The sequence below is a fragment of the Chaetodon trifascialis genome, chromosome 5 (assembly GCF_039877785.1).
Source record: "Chaetodon trifascialis isolate fChaTrf1 chromosome 5, fChaTrf1.hap1, whole genome shotgun sequence".
In the NCBI taxonomy this organism is placed as follows: Eukaryota; Metazoa; Chordata; class Actinopteri; order Chaetodontiformes; family Chaetodontidae; genus Chaetodon; species Chaetodon trifascialis.
This window is the reverse complement of record NC_092060.1, coordinates 9,853,192-9,877,500: the sequence shown is the minus strand read 5'-3', so window position 1 is coordinate 9,877,500 and position 24,309 is coordinate 9,853,192. Positions and strand designations below refer to the sequence as shown.

Here is a 24,309-nt window from a genome sequence, read left to right as displayed (position 1 = left end):
ATGCTAAAGAGTGATGAAATGGTGTCAGGATGAGTTGCACATCATTTATCCTCCACAATGTAAAGATGGTCTTATCTTGACATACAGTAAGATCAGAACATAAATGTCACAGTTCTTGAGAAGAGTGATGGTGGATAGTATTTCTCTTGAATGCTGCTCTAAGGCATTTTAACACTAGGTAATTCTGCCAAATGCTTCAACCTTGTAAGGGAGCTCAGCTTTCTGACAGTCCAGTCTGAACTGTCCCTTGTCTGAGTACAGATGATGAACACAGTGAACTCCACTGTCTGAAGTGCAGGTAAGTGGAGTGAAAAAAAATGTAGGATTTTCACTAAAGCAACCAATCACCTGACATGTGGCATGTGTGTGAGGTGAGCTAGACCAAGGGGTGTAAGATGAGCGTGAAGTGAAAGCATTTTTAGCTTCTTCCCGATGCACTTTGTACCGCTTTTGTCTTCTGGCCCACTCTCCATGGCTGAACTCCCCAGTGTGGAATTTATTAAGGGCCAAAGCTGCCAGCTCAGCCAAAAATCTCCACATCACAGCACAGTGAGGGGGGAGCCTGAGAGAAAATCTATGACATAGCTTTCAACCAAATCTCCTAAATTTGTTTGGGCTGGCCTAATAGCATAACTGGAGCAGAATCTGATCAGAATCATCTTGTTATTGTGTGCATCCTCCCTAATGGCTAAAGTTAATTATGGTGATATTTCATCACTTTTAATAACACAGGGACACCATTCACAATGAGAGGGGCTGCTGCAGGATGGAGGAAGTGACAGCAAGTGAGAACAGACAGATTGCAGAAATGACTGTAGAAGTCACCCATGATCCATCTGTCCTCATTTGTGTCTGTCCACCAAATGTTGCAAAATATGACTAAATAGGTATCAAACAGCACACATTTGTGCTCCAGTAAACTGATTGTCAGATCATTGAAAAGAAAGGGAAATCATCTGTGCTGCTGAGCAATAAATATGCCAGACGTTTAACAATAATCACACAGTAAAAATGGTTCATAAAAACTAATTACAGAAGCACATACAGTATGTACTACATGCAGCCTGGATTCAGCCATTACAGTGCAATACTGTGCCTGCCCAGACTGTAACTGTCTGGTGTTCATCCAGTGACATCGACCAGAACTGATGGCATGCCTATGTGTGTGCATGTGTGTGTGTATTTGTATGTTAGATGTATTGCCCTCTACAGGACCTCATTTAAAGTGATCACACACACACATCTCCGAAGATCTGTTCATCCCGATGCCTGTCTCTGCATGAATAAATGAAAGAGGGAGAAACTGAGGGATGAAAGAATGAGAGCAGCGAATGAGAAGAGAGGGAAAGCAAAAATTAGGGTGTATGAGAGCTGAGACATACAACTGTTCACATGCATATTGTGTGTGTGTGTGTGTGTGTGTGTGTGTGTGTGTGTGTGTGTGTGTGTGTGTGTGTGTATATGTGTTTATCTGCCATCTTTGACCCAGATCAGCTAACACAGATCCACGGGTCTTTGAAGGTGGTGGTGGGGGGGACAACCAAAGATGCGTTTGAAGTCATTCAATTAATGCACAGTACACACATGAAGGACCATCTGTGTGCACACAGACACACAGACACACGCACACACACGCAAACAGAAACAACGGCCCATCCCCTAACAGCCTGTCCTCATTAGACAATCTCTCTCTCTCTCTCTCTCTCTCTCTCTCTCTCTCTCTCTCTCTCTCTCTCTCTCTCTCTCTCTCTCTCTCTCTCTCTCTCTCTCTCTCTCTCTCTCTCTCTCTCTCTCTCTCTCTCTCTGGAGTACCTCCTCTATAAATAGCCCTTGCCCTGCCACCCTCCCCACAGGGCACACGCACAGAGACCTGTCAAGGTGGGACCCATGGCTCATAAGGATAACACCAAAATCCAACACATACACACACACACACACACACACACACACACACACACACACACACACACACACACACACGGCTCTAAGGGAACCATGAGGGAATGGGACAGCATGTTATACTAAAAGGAAATATGCCCAGTGTGCCCCAAGCCTTGCCAGAGGTGGTGTGTGTGTGTGTGTGTGTGTGTGTGTGTGTGTGTGTGTGTGTGTGTGTGTGTGTGTGTGTGTGTGTGTGTGTGTGTGTGTGTGTGTGTGTGTGTGTGTGTGTGTGGTTGTGGTTGTGCATGCATGAATACATGCATGTGTGCGTACTGGATATGGCTCCACTCAGCTTTGGTGAATACTCTGCACACATTCATTGATATGTTTAAAAGGTCTCGACTTACAAACGATAAATACCACCTTTGCACCTTACTTCTTTATAGGGATTGCTTTCTCGAAGCGAGGCCTCGAGTTTCAACAAGGGGTTTTAACAACACACTTACTGTTTTTGCTCTTTCTAAACTACATTATCAGACTGTTTAGTGCATTGGCACCCTACCTGATATATGGCATTTGGCAGCAAGATTATTTCTGTGTAGCTCTGCCCTGTATTATGCAAGCACGCATACAGTGTGCTGAGTAATCATATGACAGGCAGTATCCTGAAAGTGACAATTGTGCAACTGAAGCCGGATGGTTTTCTAGTTTTAAACTCTCCTGAAATACTAACATGTTTATTTTCATTCCTTAGGCAGTGGGAAAAATATGCACTGAGGCGTAGTTTATATGAGTGTTTCTATACTCAAGGCTAAGTGATCATTCAAGTGCCAACACAGTAATCATTCAGTGAATTTACAGATTTATTTAGGCACACCTATGAAATTAGATGCAATAAAGTCCATCTTTATGATGCTTATAATGTTCACTTTTTGTTGGCATGGTGTCAGAAAGGTGTTGCTTCAACTCCATTGTCATTTCTGAGCTTCTATAGACCTTTCTCACACAATACAACTTGTCAGAGTTGGAGAGGTACAGCTGGAACTAATAACATTAATGATGTACCTTTTCCATTTGGGTGAACCAGTGGGCCATGTCAATGAGCTAGCATGGCCATTACAAGGGGCCGCCACAGGAACGGCTAAGTGGAACACAGGTTAATGCTGTTAGTCACACCTGTGTTCGACATATCAAAATATCCACCATGAAAATAGTTACTGGAATGCAATATATTGAAAGATATTTGTGATATTTTGTCCACCCACATTCACATAAAATGGAAAACTATCTAATCAAGCAAGCTTGTATCTGTTTCAACTGGTTTCTCCACCTTCTGCTGCATCCAGTGAACAGTGTGACATCTATGGCTATTCATTTCATGTTCTTTACTTCTGATTTTTTTTCCAGCATTGCTTAAATATTTAATGTATAATGTTAAATATTCCAACAGATGTCCATCATAACTTACCCAAACCCACTGTGATGCGTGTTGTCAAGTATTTGATTTACAACAATATGAAAAACAAGCTAGTCCTTCCATGTATGAGACCATGAAATGCTTGGTATTTTTATGTTAACAATGTTAATAGACCTGTTCCACAATAAGCAAGCTCTAAGCTCTGTAAGTGTCCCAGTAAGCCCTGACAGTGGACCAACATGCTCAATACCAGGACCCAGAAACTAGCTGATACAGTATATGGAATGCAGCCATCATTAATGTTTATCAATCATAGCTGTGCCTCTGCCATGACAAAAAAAAAAAAGAAGAAACAACTCTTCAAGACAGAAGCTGTGCACTGGTAGTGATGCATTACACTTCATCCCTAATTTGCATCATGCTCATATTTTCGTGTTTACGAATTAAGCATTAGGCCGGCAGTATCACATGCTTCCAGCCCACTCTCCAGGTTTTACACTGATTAATACACAAAACAATCTTACTCACTATGCTTCACCATATTTTCACTGACAGTGGTGGAATGTAACTAAGCACATTTACTCAGGTACTATACTTCAGCACAAATTCCAAGTACTTTGAGTATTTCCATTTTATGTAGCTTTATACTTTTACTCCACTATGTCCAAATAGCAAATACTGTACGTTTCACTCCCCTACAGTTGGTGATTTGGATTATTTCTGCTAAACTGAAAGCTAAAGTGCTCCTTTATGCGTTGAGAATATTCTCCTTCATTAGCAAAATAAACTATTTAAAAACCCTCTTGGGTCAGAGAAAATATATTGTCACAAAGCTCATGAAAAGTTGACTTATTCGAGTTACATGGTTCTGACAAGACAGCCACACCACAAACATGAGATGATCTTATAGAATATGATGTATTGCTATAAAGGAAACTACTTCACAATATAAAGAGTAGTTAGTCTTAAAAATCCACAGCAGTAAAACACAACATACACATTAATGCAGCAGTATATTAATCCAAAAACATCCGCGACAGGAACAGTTTTACTGCATAATGAATACTTTAAAGCTACTATTTAAATATATTTTGCTGAGAATACTCACACACTTTCATTTAAGTAATATTTTGAAAGCAGGACTTTTACTCGTAATGAAGTAGTTTTACAGTGTAGTATTAGTACTTTTACTTCAGTAAATGATCTAAATACCTCTGCCATGGCTGCTCACTGCTAAAGGGGTGACCACAGGCAGTGTTACACATTTCACACATTCAACTGATCTTTCATACGGTCTTTTGTTTTTTGTCAGTCAAGCTTTTCACTACTCGCTGTGAGTGCTGATCTTGTTCAGTGAGTCTGTACCGCACCATGTCTGACCCTCACCCCAGGAGTCTGGGACATTCTGTACCAGCCTCCAGGTATGTATGGTTTACGCATTTCTATTTTCTGGTAGTACTGATGCAGTAGTCCTTTAGCAAATAGTCTAAATTTTGAACATCCCAAATTCCTTGCTGTTTAGCACTGGTGCAAGGAGACTGACAGCATGATGTCTCTGAGTTACTAATGATAATGAGGATTCATGTGGCATGAGGTAGTAGTGACAGAACTTATGCTGTGTTTCTAAAAAATCTTGTCCGCTCCAGTCTGCTTTACTATGTACAATTCATGAGACAATATTTGGCAAAGACTACTTAAAAGTTATTAAACTAAACTTTTAAGTAAGAGTCACATTCTCACATTTTGGCTTTGAAGCCTGTTTGATTTTCACAGGCGTGCACACACACACACACACACACACACACACACACACACACACACACACACACACACACACACACACACACACACACACACAGATGGGTTTGCATGATAAGTGAATCAAAAAGGGTGTGAGAAGTCCATTGGTTAAGTCAGAGGATGCTGTCCTGCCACTCAACAGTGTGAAACACTACTCTCTCTCTCTCTCTCTCTCTCTCTCATTCCAACTGCTTCACCTCCTCCATGGCCTTGTCACATTCTCTCCTTCCCTCTCTCCCTCACCTCGCCCCCACACTTTGCCTCTCTGTCCATTCCTCTAGGTATGCTTTGTCCTTTGGCTCCATCTCAGTGTGCTTCTCTCTGCTGAAAATCACTAAAATCCATAACGTGGGGAACTACCAGGCACAGCAGCTTAGTCCGTGTGCCAGAAGTGACGTCTCTCTGACTGCACACACTAAATCACACTCACCTGACTGATGAATTGCTGTGCTGTTTTGCTTCATGTTTGTTTGAGAGGGTGCATTTACGTGTATGTGTGTGTTGTTGTTGTTGTTGTTGTTGATGATGATGGATGATGCATGAGGATGTAGCCCACTTAGATTGTTCCAGTGTTGAGACAGCTGAGCTCTGGTGGCCCAGCTGCATTACAACACACATGCAAACAGAAATGAAGATGTAAAAATACACATGCATGCTGCTAATGTCAGGGTAAAGCCCTGTAACTAATGCATGGGCTGGGGGTAGATGTTCATTTTGGATGCAGTTTTTTTTTTTTTTTTCATGGGATCCAGATCTCCTCCCAACGCCCCTGCACAACTGCATCCATGCAGCTGCACACGTACAGGCACAGCCATACTGTAGGCATATGCACATGCAGTTCTTAAGTCTTACGTGCAAAAACTGCAAGAAGCCCCCAGCCCACCCCACCCCCTTCCGAGCACGACGCACGCACGGAATACCGGGGCATGCCCGAGCGACGCATCCAACTGTCAGCTCCGCTTCTTCCGGCAGAGAGACCTTGAGAGTTTATTAAGGGGAGCCAGTGGGAGAGACAGCAAGGCAGGCACCGTCGCATGTGACGGGCTGCGTGCGTGGAAGCGCCGCTGCCATGCCAGCCTTGTTGTGACCCGACAGACACGACAATCTGTGCAAGCTCCGCGGATCATAACCCGAGCGGAGCCCCTCCTCGCCTCCCCTATAGCCGCCCACGCGTAAAGCAGAAACAGACACTCTCATAAACACATTAAATATTCCATAATCCATTGATGCAATTACACCATTAGGACGGTATGCATAAGCATCGTCGGGTAACAGGGTCGGATACGCAGCGCAGCATCCCTGAACTCAATTTGTCTCCGATTTGAGACTCAGGGAAACAAGAGGGGGAAGCCAGGGAGACCTTTACGGAGACGTGGGGGAACGATACGCACGGGAGACGCACAATCACCGGCTGACATTCAGGCCTTACTGAGCAAACGTCGACTTAAAACGACTCCTAAATCCATCTTGTGCACTCGTGGCTTCTAAACGCCACATCAGCGAACATCGAGCTGATTTCATCTCACAGGCCTATGGAATTAAAACCAAACTCGCGGGTATGGAGATGCGCACTCGGCCTGGCAAAGTTGCCAGCCTACCTGCCATCTGAACCATTCGATTACCTGACTTTGGCTCAGATTTGGCGAAAAATACAACTAGATCGCAAATGTAGGCCACCCCATAGAGGTAGTCGACACATCCAACACTGGGGCACCAAGACGTGCAACTCGAGACACAGTACATGAACACTAAGACAGAAAGCTCAAAAATCCTTGAGTCTCCGAGTGACAAGTCCCCCATAGCATCTTACCCTCCCTCTCCCCCGCCCCCCTCCTCTTCTCCTTACATCGTTGCTTACATGCAACATCATCCCGTGACACCATCCACATCTACAGCAGAACCACAACACCAAAGACCGCAGGTTATGCGTAACACTTATTTACCTTTATGTCTGCCTTTCGCTGTCATCGTCACTCCGCTTGATGTTTCATTGGAACAAGATGCTCATCTCCCTCTCTCCCTCCCTGCTTTTTCCTCTCTCGCACTCTCACGGTTGTGTCTCTCTCTGTAGGGTATTATTCAGTAACACGAAACCACCGCTAGGAGTGGAGCGCGTAAATGGAGCTCATGCAGCACAGGGTGTCGCACAATAGCTTTGGCTATACATAGAGGAAGAGACATCCCCCCCGTTAAAAAATGGGGTAATGCCTCGGTGAGGGGGTGAATTCTAATAGAATAACGAGGGAAGACCCTGATTATGGCGTATCGTACTGGATACCCCCGCCCCCCATCCCCACCTCCCTCCCCTAAAAGGTTCAGAGGCACATGCACGGTGACTCGCCAGTCAAATGGGCTGCTTTTATTATAAGGTGGCATGATAATAAAAAGGGTCGGACTCAAAGCAAAAGAACGTGCGAATGAGAGACACTGGTGCAACCACAGGGATGCAAACAGAAAGCAAACGATAAGTCATAGCAGAATTATTGGCACAGAGGTAGCTCTCACTGGCCGTGCAGGATTTGGCATGCCTACATTTGATCACCCGGTCGGCGGGACTTGCGTTGCTGTCGGACATCCTGGAGTCGGGACGTGAACGGAGCCGAGGGGGGTGGGGAGGGGGGGGCTCTCTCTTCTGTCAAGGGCCGAGACTGTGGTGTCGGGTCCTCCGGCGGGCGTCGAGAATATGCGCGGTTGCTGGGTGCTTTTCTTGCTGCAGCAGTGGCATCACTCGGTGGAGTCTCCGTGCTCTCTCGGACGGGGGAAGCCTGGTGCTGCGCCTGCGGTGACTTTGGGGGAGGATAGGCGGATACCTAGCTGCTGTTGTGGCATGCTTGGATCCCAATTTTTTTTTTCTTTCTTCTTTTTTTTTTTTTTGAGACGGGGGCGTGGGGGTGCTGGTGTAGCGGTGGCGGAGCAGGGACTGGGGGGGCGGGGGAGACTCTGGAGGTTAGAGGGCGAAGAGACGTCTTGGAGAGAGAAGAGACGCGCAGGCTCTACCTCTCCAGGACGCCTCTGCAAGCGGTGCCGTGCAGCTGGCAACACCCCGGAATGGCGAAAGAAGGAACTCCCACGCAGATTCACGCACACGCGGGGACGCACACACATACGCACACTCAGCCTCATACTGCCATCCTGTGGAGGCATTGATTACGGGGCTTCCCCCCCTAACAACAGCTCTGTGGAGTGTGGGTTTGTGCGTGGATGCGTGCACGTGCGCGTGAAACTGTACAGTAGGCTATTTGACAGAGGATCACGTGGGCCTATAGGATAGTGGTTTCTTTTATAAAGCAGGATGTGGAAGAAACCAAAGGCTCAGGGCGATGAAGGACTTGATCAAATGTCTTTTGGGTGAATTGGACAGAACATTGATCTGCGTGACAGAACGGCCTCAAAACACATCATGTGTTAACATATGATTGATGAATAGTGATATAAATGTATGTTGTTTCCAACAAGACAGGCATAATGTTAACAAAAGCAAGCTGTGGTGCTGTAATGCTCATTACACCAGAAAGCTAAATTGCTGGTCCTCAAAAAATGTACAGTCTGGCCAGAAGGGGGCCCCAAAGGAATGGTTATATTGTCCTTACTGAGGGTCTCGAAACAGTTTGTCCAGCTCAGCAGTCGACTGTCAGATTCAGCTCATCTGGCATTTTTCTAAAGCACAAATGACATTTACCACATCTACATGATGTTTATGAGCATCAGCTGCACCTATGCGCAGCTGCACTTACATGCAGGATTTGAAAATTTCAGACTTTTGTGACTCCCAATGGTGGTATCATAAAGAACAATGAGGAGGCGGCCCCTGGCTCGAGGGTTTAGATGACATCCAAGAAAGGTCCCCACTGAAAGCCCAACCCTTGCATCTCACTACTGTCTGTGAAAAAAAGAAATGCCCCACTGCCCCACACTGCAGCAGACACCATTGTGTGCCACAACCCCTACCCCCACAGAGATGTGACCCAAGGACACTGAGATAATGGGCTGAGAAGTGACATACTGCAGCCTATATGCTGCTCCAGTTGTCACTGCTGCTGTCCAAAGCAGGACCATCAGAATTGAAGTGTAAAATGTAAAACAACAATTCTTACATGAGAGGCTTTAATGCTAATATTAAAACATGCTAATGTCAGCATGTAAAATTTGCATGCTGCGTTGGCATTAAACTCAGAGAACAGGAATTTGGCCCTTCTTTGAGAGTATTGTGCATTTCTTCATCTCCTGGTTCCCATCCCTCACAGTCAATAACAGACATTAATTTATGTGTACTTTTAACCCACAGATCCATGCAATTGTTAGAAATAAATGAATTGAATTTAGGTTTTAGTTCATCATCATCAAACTCAAACAATGCTACAAACTACAATTACTGTTGTCCTACTTGCCCAGCAGATATTTTGACATGTGACAGCAGGACAGCATGCTAACATTAACCAAGGCTGCATTCCATTTTTATATGCCTGTTCCAGGTCCACATTTTTACTCACTGTCGTGACATATACACTTGATTCTGAATTTCCTGCTATGACAAGTCTAATTACGAAGGAACAGAACGTTTTTGTTACATGAGTTTAGGCTGTAACTCAAAACTAAACGCTATTACAGTTTAAAGCATTTATGGGCAAACAGTGTAATAACAGAGGAATGTGCAAACTGTAATGTCCTACTCTTAACTATTTAACTGTTCGATCCACTATGTGAACATTTCAAATAGGCATTCTATGTATTTATGCGTATAAATGTAATTTTAATTTCACTTTTACCCTCTGGATCTTAATTTGAGAGCAAAAGATTGTTTGCAGACATATTACAAGCAAAAGCGCATTTTGCTCTTAACTGGGAAAAAGGTGTTCAGATAAACAGGCCAGGGTCTGGATGAAAAATAAAACACATTGCATGGGATTGGAAAAAATAACACTCTGAGAGTCATGATGAAATCTGGGCACCATTTAATCTTTTTCTAAGACACAATGATATTGGGAAATATGAATGAAAAACTGGGTCATGCTTGAATATAAATAGTATAATATCTATGAGGTATGTGTATTTAATTCTTTGGGGTATATGTTTTTTAACTTTCAGTTTTTGTGACAATGCTGTTGAAAGTTTTTTCTAAATCATTTGGTTGTGTGCTGGAGGAGAAACAGTTGGAAGAAAATGAGGGGAAACTGGAGGCAAGGGGTTTTGCCACATGCTGTTTATATGCTGTTCAAAGACATGATGAAAAAGGGCATGTATGTTTGCTGATACCCACGTGTTAAACCAATGCTGTGGACATGATCCTTTAATGCTCTTAACAGTCTTGGAAAGTCTGTATGGGGAAACATTTGAAACTGAAGTTCTCTGAAGTTTTAATTCTATTAAGAATATGACTCATACCAGTCTTTAAATATATGCCTGTTCACAATAGTTTTATTTATTTATTTTTTGCTTTGACTGTCCAGAGAGAGCAATTATGACAGATGAAGACATTCTTAGGGCCTTAAATCCAACCCTGACTTATGTGTTGTTGAAGGGAGGTAAGGCACAGTCTATTGGTTCACAGTAGGCCTTTTATAGTACAATATACCTACTGCATAATAACCAGTGACAGATGCCACTGTACATCCAGTGAAAGGAGTAAATTGATCTCTTTGTGAGCAGCGTCTGCAGCCAACCATGCTCCACAGGACTGATCAAAAATCATAGATGGGATTTGTCTACCTTAATTCTGGTATTCTTTAGGGATGGTTTACTCAGTGGGCTCCAATATTTGCTTGAAAATATAGGGACTCAATTATTTTTACATCTTATTATTAATTCAAGTTAATTTATTATGAAATGCATATACGTTCTGCTAAGTACATAACTGTAATGTCAAATGTATATGACAAATACTCACTTTCTTACTGAAAAAAACATTTATTTTTGTCATTGGTATTGACGCAATCCATTATGTCCTCATTATTCCTGTTTGGAAAATGCGTTATTTTGTGTGTCGGAGGAAGTTCTTATTGCAGTGACTTGTTTGCTTTCCCATCACTGTTAATAAAGTAGGTGATTCAACTTTGTTTTGCTTGTGACATATGCTGAGGTTATTAGCAGTCAGGGTTAGACGTTGAAACATCTGTTTTCACTTACAATGAAACGCCCACGCTTAATCGTACTCGGTAGCTACACCTTTACCTGAAACAGCCTGGTGGCCATCCCTTGGCCCTATTTAAAACCTTCAAACGAAAAACTGAGCATTTTATAGTACACGAACATAACACCCAGTAACATACACTTTAAGAATAGTTTAAAAAAAAAATCATATATATTAATGTACCCAAACCATACAAATAGAGGCTGTAAATGTATCTCACGCGTGGAATACCTACAATGTGCCCTGTGCCCACAATCTCCAGACCAGTCGTAATAGTCATATCACTCCGCGCTGAGCAAACGCCGAGTGCACTTCATCTGTATCACAAAACCCCCGAAAATTTGTATTATATCGATAAATATAGCCAACTGATTAGGACATTTGTAGCCATAACCATTCCACCTTCTGTAAATATGTGAATTACATTGTAACTGCTGTAAATAAACCATTTTAGCACAGGTTCCCTGGAGTTTACCTCATGCAAAATACGTGCTGGGTAGACATTTTGGCTCCGTCCCGGCCATGTGAACACAGTCGTACCGCCGCATGCTCTGAACCACAATGACGCCAGTTGCAGCACTACGTCGCCAGCGTGCACCGTGAGCCCTTTACGTGCTCATGTCGGCGGAAGGCTTTATAGCGCTATCGCAGTGAGCGATGCGTTCCAACAATAAGATTTCCGATTCTGGCGGCTGGCCTTCAGAATAAGGGGACGATGCTGATGTGACAGGTTTTTGTGACGGTTTGCAAGTATAGTGAAGTTTGTCCGTAGGCAATACAGACTAATTTAATTTCACATTATGTAGTGTCCTCAAAATATGTAGATCTGAAACATTTAGTCGAATTAGTCGACAAAATTACTCAGCAACAATTTACATAATCGGCTAACTGTTTAAGTATTTTTCCAAAAAAAAGTGCCAAACATGACCTTGTCCAGCTTCTCGGATTTGCTGCTTCCATCTATTTTGTATTTATCATTACAAATTGAAAACGTGTGTTTGGACTTTTGGTTAGGGGAAACCAGCTATTTCAAGATGTCACTTTGAGTTCCCAAAATTGTGCAATTGGCATTTTTCACCAGTTATGCATTTTCTATTACTACTTAAAAATTAATCGACATTATCGTCAATGCAGCTTTTTTGAGTAGCCTATAGTTACTGTACACCCCTCGTTGGCTGCACACAGAAAGATTAATTGTAGAATGTGACTGATTTTGAGGGCATGCATTTTCTTTTTCTTAAACGGGTGCACTTTAACTTACAAGGTAGGGATAAAATAGAACTAAGCAGGATCATTTGTACATTTAAGTTGTGAGGTTTTGTGTAAAATGACTGTTCTCGTCATTTACATTAATAGCGATGAGGCTTTATTGTGATGAGTTGATTTCGGATGTGTTGTCGTTGTTGCTGCTGGCAGAACACAGGCCGCAGTGATTTGGTAGCCGCTGCAGTAGGAGGAAGGACCGCGGTTCTACCCCTTCTATATTTCAGTTTCGCCTCGAAATTTTATCGGTGGTTCCTTGTGTTAGCGATCAGTAAATTGAGTGTACAGTCACGGTGTTCTATGATAACTAAGTCGTAGTATTACCAACGGACAGTGACATCAATCGCCATTTTAATTGCACGTTTTCCCTGACAGAACCGCTAGCACAACAATGGCTCTGAAAAGAATTCACAAGGTAAGGAAGTGAACGACGAGGCCCGGGATTTCGCAGTTTCGTTAGGGATGTAGTTCCAGTGTTGCTCATCTGATGTTTGTTGTCGAGATTACTAAACTGAGAACAATTTAAAAATATTGAATACATAACTCAGGCTTGGTTTCCACTACCAGCTAACGGTCTGTGAATAGCGAGTGACGACAGTGAGAGCAGCAATGCGCCGCCTGTCCGTGCTCACCAGCGCTGCTACCAATGGGCCAAATGGACCGTTAGACTCACAAGTAGCCGTTACGTTAGCTATTCTTGATTACGGTGTGTCACATAGACTTTCCGTCGACATTTCTCTTTTAGAAGTATTATTTTCACTAATGCTGGGTATAATGGAATGCTAGCTATACCGGCTACTAGTTAATGATATTAGCGGTGTGTTAGCTGTTTCTGGCTAACGTTATCTGTCCCGGTGGTTGGCTAACTCGGATAAGCTAACATTAAAGGGTTCTTCTGATCAAGCTAGCTTACTACAGTAACGTTATATCTTTACAGTGCAGAAGCACTGGTTTACAGTCGTCAGTGTTTTGTGCTATGGCGTAGCTTTCTAGCACTTCCCAAATACGGCGGTGAAGACAGATAACATTATTTGTTGCAGTTGCCTCAGTTTGCTCAACTCACTCCTTGATTTGACAGATAAGTTGTCGAGCTAGCGGCAGCGTTAGCTTACTTTAAGAGGACACTTGCGCTTATTTCATCAATCGATTTGCTATTTCCTTGAGTTCCGAGTAGTTAAATTTCGGAATATTCGAATATGTATGAATTTAGATAGAACGGCAACAACCCAGCGATAACTAAAGGATGCATGTACCCCAAGGTAACGGAGCATCTGTCTATTTTTACATTGTATTGTCTTCGTAAAGCACAAGCTGTACGTTAGATTGGATATTTTACGTAATCACGATATAATAGTCGTGTTATTGTTTGGATTTGACATTATGCGTGTTTGTACTCGACAAACGAGCATTATATATATGTATGGAAATGCTAATGGTAATGTTAGCAGTGGGTCGCTGTGGTAAAAACAGGCCCCACGCGTTGTTCGCCTTTGATGCCATGTTGCTGACAGCAGGCGAGCTGCAGATCGTTATTAGACCGTCTGATGAATGTAGCTGAATGGTTTGTTTTGTCTTTTTGCTGGTCATTCCTCCAGTAATGTTAACCCATGTCTCAGTGTTGCTGACCAGCTAGCATAATGTTTCTGTCACTTGGCATCCTGTGCGGTTGTCGAACCTGAGCACCTTGTATTAAGGGCGAAGCTAACGTTTGCACCATACCGTTACACTGAGCTACACACAGCTAGCTTAACGTTATATCCAGATTACCAAGCGGTCTTGGTTGTAGTAAAACCTCTGTTGTCGTATCGTCGTGATCTCACTTTGGCTGTCACATGTACTACCTGTTGTGCCCGGAGAAATGCTATTACGTAATAGCGGTCACTCCAGTAATCAAAGCTCACGGTGCTGCTGTTGTTTTGTGTCAGTACGAATTGCTTTTTGACTTGTTACTATTGCAGTAAGACTTTGTAACATAAACAGGGGCAGCCGCCATCGGATCTGTTTACAAACAGTGATTTAACTACACAGAGGTCTTATTCTGGGTCTGTAAAATGGTTTTGGTAAATGGTAAAAACCAAGAAAATACATTTTTAAAAGGTGTCAGATGAGTACATTTCTTTCTCCAGGAATTTTGTGTGTTGTGATGTTTTTCTGCTGACAGTTCCACTTAAGCTATTATTATTTCTGTTGTGTATGTTATTGTTTATGGAGATACTTGAAAAACTGCACCATACAGCAGGATCTGATTAATTGACTTGTCATTTGTTTGTCTCAGGAATTGAATGACTTGGCACGGGACCCACCAGCCCAGTGTTCTGCAGGACCAGTAGGCGATGACAGTAAGTCCATCATCTAAACCAACACCTGTCCTGGGAGATTTGTGCGACAGGGGGATCAGAATTGTTCACCCTGCCCCAATTCTGGCCACATTGTTTAAGAAAGAAGTCAGCCCTCTGAAATTGACATTTATTGCTCAAAATACCTAGAAATTACACTAAAAGAATGTGTTAAATTCTAATTTGATTTAGACTTTCACCTGTAAGGTGCATATGAACTGTCTCCAGGTTCATTTTATAATTATTGTGTTAAAATTTGGGTGTTGAAAAATGTCCACAATTTTTCTGTGACCACAGACTGCAACTGAAACACATGCAGTGTTTTCAAGCCTACATCTTCAAATTTGGAAAGGAAAATACAGCTATCAGCAAAGGTGCTGGCTTTTGATGTGTGGGGTTCAGTGCATATAGCTTAATTAAGGAAGTGCTCCTGTTTTTTGAGCAAGCAGATCCAGGAAATACCTGGACTGCCTCTTGTGAAAATACTGGTTCATTAGAAAACCATAATATTCTCCGCTCTATTGCTACATGTCAGTTTCTCTTTTTCTTTCGAGGCTCATATAAGCGGAATTCTCCTCTGGCTAGTATTTTATTCTTTGGGGACTAGAATTTTTTTTTTTTATTATCTCCCTCAGTTTCTACACCCTATAAAGACTGATCCAAAAATACATTTTAATACATTTGTGAAGTAAGTTTTTTTGTTAATTGAAATTTCATACATTCATATATATATATTTCCATGGAAATATTGAATTGTTGTTAGTTAAAACAAGACAATGATGGTGAGTTTTTTTTTATTAGTGTCAACTGCTATTATCAGCAACGGTCATGTTATATAGAAATTAACAGACTGTTTGAATGAATTTATTCATTGCCTCTTAACATCGTTTTTGACACCATCCAAAAGGGGGTGCAGTTTAAAAAATGACCAGGTAGCTTCTAAATTAGTTGAGGATCTCAAACTATTATCATTTTAAAAAAAATCAGCTTGAACATATAGCTCAAATGTAGAATAATGTCAAATTCAGTTGTGTACAATCCAGTGAAGCCTGTGGTCTCTCTATGAGAATGTCTCATGCTACTTGCAGTTCAAAGCTCTTGCTTCAGCACCCTTTGTCTCATTCACTGATCAACAGCTTTTAAAGTTCATTGTCCATCTCCATGATGTTTGTGACTTTAAGTTTGAATTCACATATTACATACTGTTGTCAGCATGTCAAAGCGGACAGTAAATTCAGACTCTCAGAACTTTTATATTTGTTTCTAGTCACTTTTTTAGGACACACTTTGACCGTTAGTGATGGACATTTACTTATCAGGTGAACTGGTGTGTTTGCTGACTCACAGCAAATATTTCACATCCTGTTGATGGACTGTGTGGTGGTGTGTTTATTGTTTGTTTGTTTTTATCCTTTTAAAGTGCTAGAATTGCAGATTATATAGAGGCAACAGCACCGATGATTAATCCTAACTGATATTCAATGGGTGACATTCCATAAAGGTATCAGAGCTTCCTGGTTGACCTAAATAAACTGATAAGATAATTTATGGAGCCATATTACTGTTAGACAAACATTTCTCTGAGCAGCCTTACAGCAAATAATCAGTTTGGCTAAATTTGATGAGGTGGGCACCAGTCACCCTTTGTACATGCAGCATGTTGGCCAGTTACTGATAGTATGAGTATGTGGATCACTGCAGGATGCCACTTACAGTAACATATTGTCATCAGCTACCTTACTATACACACAACAGCCACATGCAGTAGAAACTTGTTTGCACACTGTGTGTCATTTGATCAGGATTATTTACCACTCTTACATTGCAGGAAATAAAAAATATCAATAGAAATATGTTCTGCTTGTAACATAGTTCATGTGATGTGTGTGTTGTGTAAGTTTATATTCTTGTTTTTCCATTGTTTTGTAAGCACACCATAGTAGTTTGATGGTGTAGGTTATGTTTGCTGAATATGTTTGTATGTGCAGAGATGTGCACAATATCACCAACACCTGTACAATCTAATGCGATTCAGTACAGTATCCCCACCTTTTTAAAAAACACCTGATCATTTAACTTGGGACCCTGTCAGAGAGGTCTTGGATCCAAATTCTGGCGTTGTGGTGTGATGTTACATTTATAGGTGAATCTATATTTTAAAATCTCGCAGCTTCACTTATCGGCCCCTCTCTTACTGCATATAGAGAGGAAAGAATATCAGTGTTATGGATATTGTCAGCCCCTTGTATGTGTCTGCGCAATTATCTGTAACAGGACTAGAAAAGGCTGCAAGATTTAAAAATTTTACTAATGATGCAATGCACAGACAAGGAGCGATTACTGACCAGCATATAGTATTTTATCTTGAACTCATGTTGTATTGTTTTCAAATTACATTTATGGATATTTGTACAAGGGTTGTTCTGCTCTGGTGATCCACAACAAACGACCATCAATGAGCTGATGTTTATACTGACAGGTGCATTACAGTTTTTTTTTATATGATAAGAAACCCAAACATGAGCACTTGTATTGACCATGTCCACAGTCCACACTGAGAGCCGGATCGTCTCTGTCTGAAGAAAGGCAATGTGCTGCTATTAACATAATAGCAGTGAAGGTAACACAGATGTGTTACCACTCACCTAATGTAGGCATAATGATTACCTGTTGTTACCTGTAGTCTGGTTGTTAAATATTGGCTCAATCTGTTGTTTCTTGTGAACATTTGATAGTCCATGCTTTGCTTTTCAGTAGCAACAAAACATTAAAATTATATTTTGATGACATCAGGATCTTGTGTTAAGTATGATGTGACCACTTCTTTCTCTGTGGTGACACTTCTGGAACTGATACATTTTGGAGATTGTGAAACTCGGTTTATACATAGATAAGTTTTGCCAAGTGAGAGCTGGGTGGCAGTTGTTCTGCCTTCTACTGGGTCTTTAACTCAATTTTAACCCATTCTGATTGGTTAGTGCAGTGGCAAGAGTTCATTCCTCCACATGAAAAACACTGCCACTATGATTATCAGTCCATTATTTGAAGAAAAAGAAAGCAAAAATCTAATGTCACGTGTACATACATTGATTTGTTAACATAAGGTTGTTATACAGATTATATGACATAGTGGTAGTCTACAGAGGTTGACATGAACTTGCTGTGGCTGCTTGTAAAGGAGTGAGCTGCTGCTTGTCGCTATTTAAGCACCTGAGTCCCACAAGGGACCAACACCCACACCACTGTCTCATGCTTGAGGTTTGTGACATATGCAGGTTGGACCATGTATTCATGCATCATCAGGGCATCAACATACATTTCATTGTATACAAGAAATCAGTCTGACATGCTCTAAATAGACGAAACCTGTGAATATTTATGTTTGAAAAAATAGGTTTTTAATGTAGGTATATCTATTCCAGGAAAAACAGACTGTTGTGTTCACATTTGATCACGCACATTTGAACAGTAGACCTGACCGGAGGGCAACAAATATGCTTGCGCTAGCTTGAGGGGATGCAGGACTTGTTTGTAAGCTGTCTCAAACACAGCTGTTCTGTGTTTCAGTCGCGTTACCAACAAACGTTTAACCATATGAGTGCTGTCAACGTCCTTGCTTGGAATAAGTTTGATAAAATGTGCAGCCATATTTGAAAAGCCTTTTCTTTATGCCTTTTAAAATGTCTTGCATGAGAACAATCAAAGCAGGCACGCGTTCTCTCGAGCGTGTGTCCAGGGATTAGGTCTTTCCAGTGCACAGGCATTGGGAAGAGGAAGTATCTCAGAATTCTGACAATTTGGAATTCATTAGTCTCTTAATTAATTCAATTAAGATTGTATTGTTTCATTTGTGCTTTGTATTTCAGTGGTGTTACAGTAAACATATTTATGCATCTTTAGTGTGCATGTGTGCAGTGTGGGAAAAGTTAATAACAGCGACGCTGATCTGTGCATGAAGCTTCCTGCCATCCAACATCAAATAAACCACTGTTCTACACACTACAACAAAGTGTTCCTTATGACACACAGTTGTGGTTTACTTTTTCAGTGTGACATTTATCCTCTGACCTCAACAGGATGCATCATAATTTGTGTTATCCCAGCTTTTTTTAGAGTTATACCTTGCTTGCAATGTCATCTTAAGCAAATACCTTTGATATTGTTCATATAAAGAGCATTTTTGAATATAAATGTCTACTGCCATTGTATGACCCCTTTACCATTCACAATTTAGAAAAACCTGTTTCCGAGAATAGTGACACTTTATGTAAGAGCCTGTTATTCAACTGTACAAATAAACATGCACACTTCATGTGGCATTATTTATTTCTAACACTTGTCAGCCACACATTGTGTTTCTCAGTGTTTCATAACCAATCTCTCTGGTTTTTGTTTCAGTGTTTCACTGGCAAGCCACAATAATGGGACCCGTAAGTATTCTCTTGGCCACAGCGTCAAGCGCACTGCTTTAGTTTTCACTGGGAATTAATATTCACACACATGGTGACGGAATGGTCTTGTCGTCATTTTGTTTTTACTCTCAAGACCTGAACTCTTGACTTTGAATTATGCTCTTCAAACAGCTTAACAATACAGTATCTGATAGGGCTAAGTAAACTGAACTTACTGCTTTCCTAATCAATTTAGACACAGAGAAGGTCAACCTTCAGTAAGCCAGTGTTTTTGGTTGACAGCAGAAGTAGTCTTTAATTTTACATTCCATTTTGTATGTGTTCACTTGTCATGAACGGGTGTCTTTCTCCCTGCCATAGAATGACAGTCCTTACCAGAGCGGGGTTTTCTTCTTGACCATACACTTCCCCACAGACTACCCCTTCAAACCGCCAAAGGTAAGCAGACTGTGGCGTACACAAGCACACAAAGAAGCAGCATGCGTGAGTCACCTAAAGTGCCTCTTGCCTGCTAAAACATACCACAGCTTTACATCATTTAGTTTCCTGTTGTTCGTCTCACCTGCCCCCCCCTTCTAACCCCCCACATAACTTTCCTCCCCATCTGTTTTCAGGTTGCATTTACCACAAGAATCTACCACCCAAATATCAACAGCAACGGCAGCATTTGTCTTGACATTCTGCGATCACAGTGGTCTCCAGCTCTCACCATCTCCAAAGGTAGGCTGATTCTTACTGGCCTTCAGGCTTTTAACTGCACATGTGCTTCCAGATGCATCTGTCTTAATAACAGGACGATAAGGATGAAGGAACAGGGGCAGCACATTGGTTGGGAAATGCATCACACAAGTCATACATCACAATATTTCTCATGCAGAGGTCCTTGAATTAAACTGTGTCTGACTCTGTAAGTGTCAGCTTTAGCCCTTCGTGTAGTGCTGCATTTTACTGAACATGTTCACAAATGTGTCCCTAAAGCACATCATTATTCCTCTTTAATTTCTGACAAATACCTATCTTGCACCTGAGGGTCATCCAAAGCAAAAATTTCTGTTTCTGTTTTTATCTGTGAGTACTGTTTGGTTGACTCTTAACCTCCATTCCAGTCCTCCTGTCCATCTGCTCTCTGCTGTGCGACCCAAACCCGGATGACCCCTTAGTACCCGAGATCGCCCGCATCTACAAGACGGACAGGGAAAAGTGAGTTTCTCTTTTTTCCTCAGTCATTTGGGTGTATTCTGATTTGTTTCCAATGACCAAATTGTCATATTCAATAGAGGTCACTTCGAGTCAAGATAACAATGCATGTATTATAACAATAAATAGTTTATATGAAATGTCCCTGTTTGGAAAAGCCTTTTTTTGGGTAAAAGAGGTTAGTGGTGTTTCAGTCTGTTGTGGGATCTGCAGCGTAATTTCAGAGGATGGTTTTCTGGTCCATGTCAGACCAGACAGACCATAGTGTCGACGTTTTCCAGCCATCTGACGCTGAGGTTTTCTTCTCGCTTTCTCTTTATAGTAGAATTGCAGTAACACTGCCGTTGTCCGTCTTTGTCTGACCAGGGATTCCATATCTATGTCCAGTGTGAGCAGCCATGTTGGCTCGATCAGTTCATCCGCACAGTGTGAGCAGTGTCTACTGTGCTTTACAGTTTCTGAACATTTTAGTCTGGTCAAGCTCCATTTAGGCAGTGAGTCTGGTTTCCCTCACACAGAGCAACTTGAGGAATCAACCAATACTACAGATGATCATTTTTACATTTCTTGTAGAAACATTTGTTACCAGATAACTTTGTGTTTGGCGTCATTAATCCATCTGGCTGTGTGAGAGAAATGCAACCGTACACTTGTTGACACTTGATTTGCACCTCAATGTGTTATTTTTTACTAGAAAAATTTAATATCAAGAATGGGCTCCTTGAAACGGATCGTCGTGCTTGCTTTAAATGCAAATACACAAAAATGTGATACATTGATAAAATAATCCCGTAAAAGCCCTTCAGTTTTTCATGTGATTGAGATTCATGCTTTGTCTTATCGATAATATTTTTTGTTTTTATATAAGCATTATTACAGATTGTTATTATTACTTTATTACTTATTGACATTAATTTTTCAATACACCTCACTTACAGTTATGACAAACACATTATGCACAGCCTCCACTGACAGACCAGCTCACCCGCAGAGCCCCACAGTGAACTCCTACATGAGAGTCAGGTTTTATCTGTGAGTCTCGTTTAATTCACAGGGTTGACGTACGATGTCACTTTTCCACACAGTTGGAGAAATAAGCAGTGTGGACCTTGTTCAAAGTCCTGTCCTCTGTTTGCATCACAGTGAATGGCAGTGATTTGAATCATCTATCAGCTCTAATTAACGTCCCCCTAGAAGAATTTTTTTGTTGAATTTTATTGAAGTGTACTATTTGGTGTTTAATATCTATTTTGACTGTGTTCAGTATGATGCTGTTTGTCAATGATGCAGGACTCCCAAAGGATTTTCTGCAGCAGATTATGTACACCTCTCCACTCACAGAATATGATGGAAAGAAATAAGGAAATCTAAACCTACATTAACTCTTTTACCTCTTTGTCACATGTGGTTATCTCCTGGTACAAAGTTTCACACACCAACAACCTTAATAAACATAATCAGCACAGTGAGAATGGCTGTCGTTTTAGTTGTGTCCTATTTGTGCTTCACACAGCACATTTCCTCCAGTTACTGATTGGCCAGCAGCATTGACTCCAGGCAGTTTCCTGCAGTGGGAAGAGGAAATAAAAACAAACCTGCTGAATTTTGGTGCAAGATGGCAGAACTGTATGTGCCCTTGCAGAGTGCCAGCCAGCTGGCGTCTCTGCTGCTTCGAGGATGGCAGCAAAACTTAGAATGCACAACCCCTGATGCCAAAAAAAAAGTTGAGACGCTGTGTAAACATGAATGAATCAGAATGAGGTCATTTGCGAATCCTTTTTGACATGAAACATTTATATGAAACAGCACAGACAATATATTTAATGTTTGGCCTCATCAACTTCATTGATTTTTGTAATGACATGCTTGTCCTAAATTGGGACAGGAGCAACAAAAGACTCCAAAAACAGCTGTTTGATTGGTAACAGGTGACAGTATCATGATTGGGTATGAAAGGGGCATCCATGAAAGACTCAGTCGTTCACAAGCGAGGATTGAGTGAGATTCACCACTTTGTGAACACAGTCCCTTTGCATATGATTGCATTCTGTTTTTAATTATGTTTTTACACAGCGTCCCAGTTGTTGAGAATCTAGGTTGTCCACATGCAAACTAATGTATTGAACTGCCCTACAGATTTTTTTTTAGAAAATGTTGGCTTTTACAAACAACTAACAACTCCCTCTCTGTCTTTGTCTCTGCTTGTTTGCAGGTACAACAAAATAGCTCGGGAATGGACACAAAAGTATGCAATGTAGTGTTGGGGTAGAATCATGGCCAACCACCTCTACGACATAAGGTTAGGGGAGCTTCAGACGTAAAGAGAAAACAAACAAAAAACCATTCAAACAAATGAAAAGTTTAAAACAAGATCTTGTTGGTTTCCATTGGAGTGCTTTCTTTGAGCCACGCCTCCCCTTCACCAGAGTACCTGTAAAAACTCCCTCTGGCCCACCTCCCACATTCTCCCCCTCTCCTTCCCCTCCCCCTGTTTCACCCCCCCCCCCCCCCCCCCGCCTCTCAGCTCACCTGCCCACCCTCCAGTGTACATATTGTCAACTTGCAATGGTAAACCCATATCCCCCTGCTCCTTTTCCACTGCCTCCCTCCCTTGTGACCTCTGACCCCATCTCCTATCCTCTGTATTCCGTTACATTTTATCGCCATGCAGGTTGCCCCCCCCCCCCCCCCCCCCCCCCCCCCCCCACACACACACGCCTGCATCCCCACCCACCTTCCCCAGACGTCAATCACTAAAAGCATTCCTTTGAACATCTGTAAAACTTTGAGGGGACCTTATTTCTTTATTTTCCTCATTTTTAGGGGGGTGGGAGACAATAAGATGGAGGGATTTTTACACTCTACATTCTTTCTTGTTTTGTTGTCCTTATAATATCCATCTGTAGAGGTGACAATTCAAGAAAGCAGTGTTTGCACGCGAGTCGAAGGGCACTCTGTATTTTATACAATAAATACGTAAAAGAAATCATTACAGGCTATGTGAACAGAAAAAAATGCACATGGCCTATTTTGGTCTTCTTTTGGAGTCTATGAAAGGATATGAATTTATCCCCACACCTCCTCCTGACCCCCTCCTCCCACCCCACCTTACCCAAGTTGACCTCTTTGTACACACATAGACACACATGCACGCACAAATGTAACCCCATGTCACCCCCACCACTACCACCAACTTTACTTTATTCACAAAGTGGAGGTTCTGGACCAGGTATTTAAGCAATTTATTTTTCTTAGTTTAACCTGTGTTTTTATCCCCCCCTCCCCATAACTCTTTAGGTTGCTTTTTTTTTTTCTTTTCTTTTTTGTTTTTTGCTATTGTTAAATTAGAGGCTAACATCTTAAATGGCAATGGGACTGGCTTGGGCTCTGGGTGCGAGGAGAACCCACTCTTCTTGCACAAAACCTCTGTATATTGAATTACCTGAGAGGCTCGTTGAGCTTTGTGTGTTGATTAAACTGTGTAATAAAAACCCATGACTCCTGTGTTTGACTCATTCTCGGGCCCTTTTTGGAGGACGGACAGAGGTGGGAAAGGGAAATGTGAAGCCGGGTCACATTCATGACCCAGTTTTACAGGACTTTGACGGGGTGAAAAATACCTGCGAGTACCGCATGATAACACTTGCTTGACAGTTAAATGGCTGCAGCTAAATTCCTTGTTGATATTGTGGAATATTTCAGCAAAAATGTGCAGAATGAATTTAGAAGTGTGTTGCAGATAGCTCGTGTTTTCTGTCTGCTGCTTGTGCTTTCTCCTGTGAGTGACAAACTAAACCTCAAATATACGGTTTTTAAAAAAGCATTGACAGAATAATAAAATGCGTTTCATTAAATGTACTGTACTTAGAAACCTTC

General features: G+C 41.7%; 2 protein-coding genes across 5 annotated transcripts in view; one reads left to right on the top strand and one right to left on the bottom strand.

The window, feature by feature from the left end:
• Positions 1–8,148, bottom strand: part of LOC139330924 (protein phosphatase 3 catalytic subunit alpha-like) — a 32,383-nt gene extending 24,235 nt beyond the window's left edge. For 2 of the 4 annotated variants that reach the window (XM_070962154.1, XM_070962156.1), the window contains exon 1: positions 7,631–8,148. In XM_070962154.1, coding sequence (XP_070818255.1) covers positions 7,631–7,673 — 43 coding nt within the window. In that variant the 5' untranslated portion in view covers positions 7,674–8,148. Of the gene's footprint in view, positions 1–7,041; positions 7,198–7,630 lie in introns of those variants that run through there. The other 2 variants (XM_070962155.1, XM_070962157.1) reach the window with 1 other exon arrangement.
• A 4,496-nt stretch (positions 8,149–12,644) lies between these two features.
• ube2d2 (ubiquitin-conjugating enzyme E2D 2 (UBC4/5 homolog, yeast)) lies at positions 12,645–23,928 on the top strand. Its single transcript, XM_070962654.1, has 7 exons — positions 12,645–12,903; positions 14,764–14,827; positions 19,223–19,254; positions 19,597–19,674; positions 19,851–19,956; positions 20,343–20,436; positions 22,646–23,928. Exons 1-7 carry the CDS (start codon positions 12,880–12,882, stop codon positions 22,689–22,691), a joined length of 444 nt encoding a protein of 147 aa, XP_070818755.1. The 5' UTR covers positions 12,645–12,879; the 3' UTR covers positions 22,692–23,928.
• The last annotated feature ends 381 nt before the right edge of the window (positions 23,929–24,309 follow it).

Excerpts from the sequence above, each read along its gene's own strand:
- ube2d2 (XM_070962654.1), top strand. The coding sequence starts at position 12,880 with ATGGCTCTGAAAAGAATTCACAAG. Across the intron at positions 14,828-19,222 it reads AGGACCAGTAGGCGATGACA|TGTTTCACTGGCAAGCCACA; the intron begins GTAAGTCCATCA and ends TTTTTGTTTCAG. Across the intron at positions 19,957-20,342 it reads AGCTCTCACCATCTCCAAAG|TCCTCCTGTCCATCTGCTCT; the intron begins GTAGGCTGATTC and ends CCTCCATTCCAG.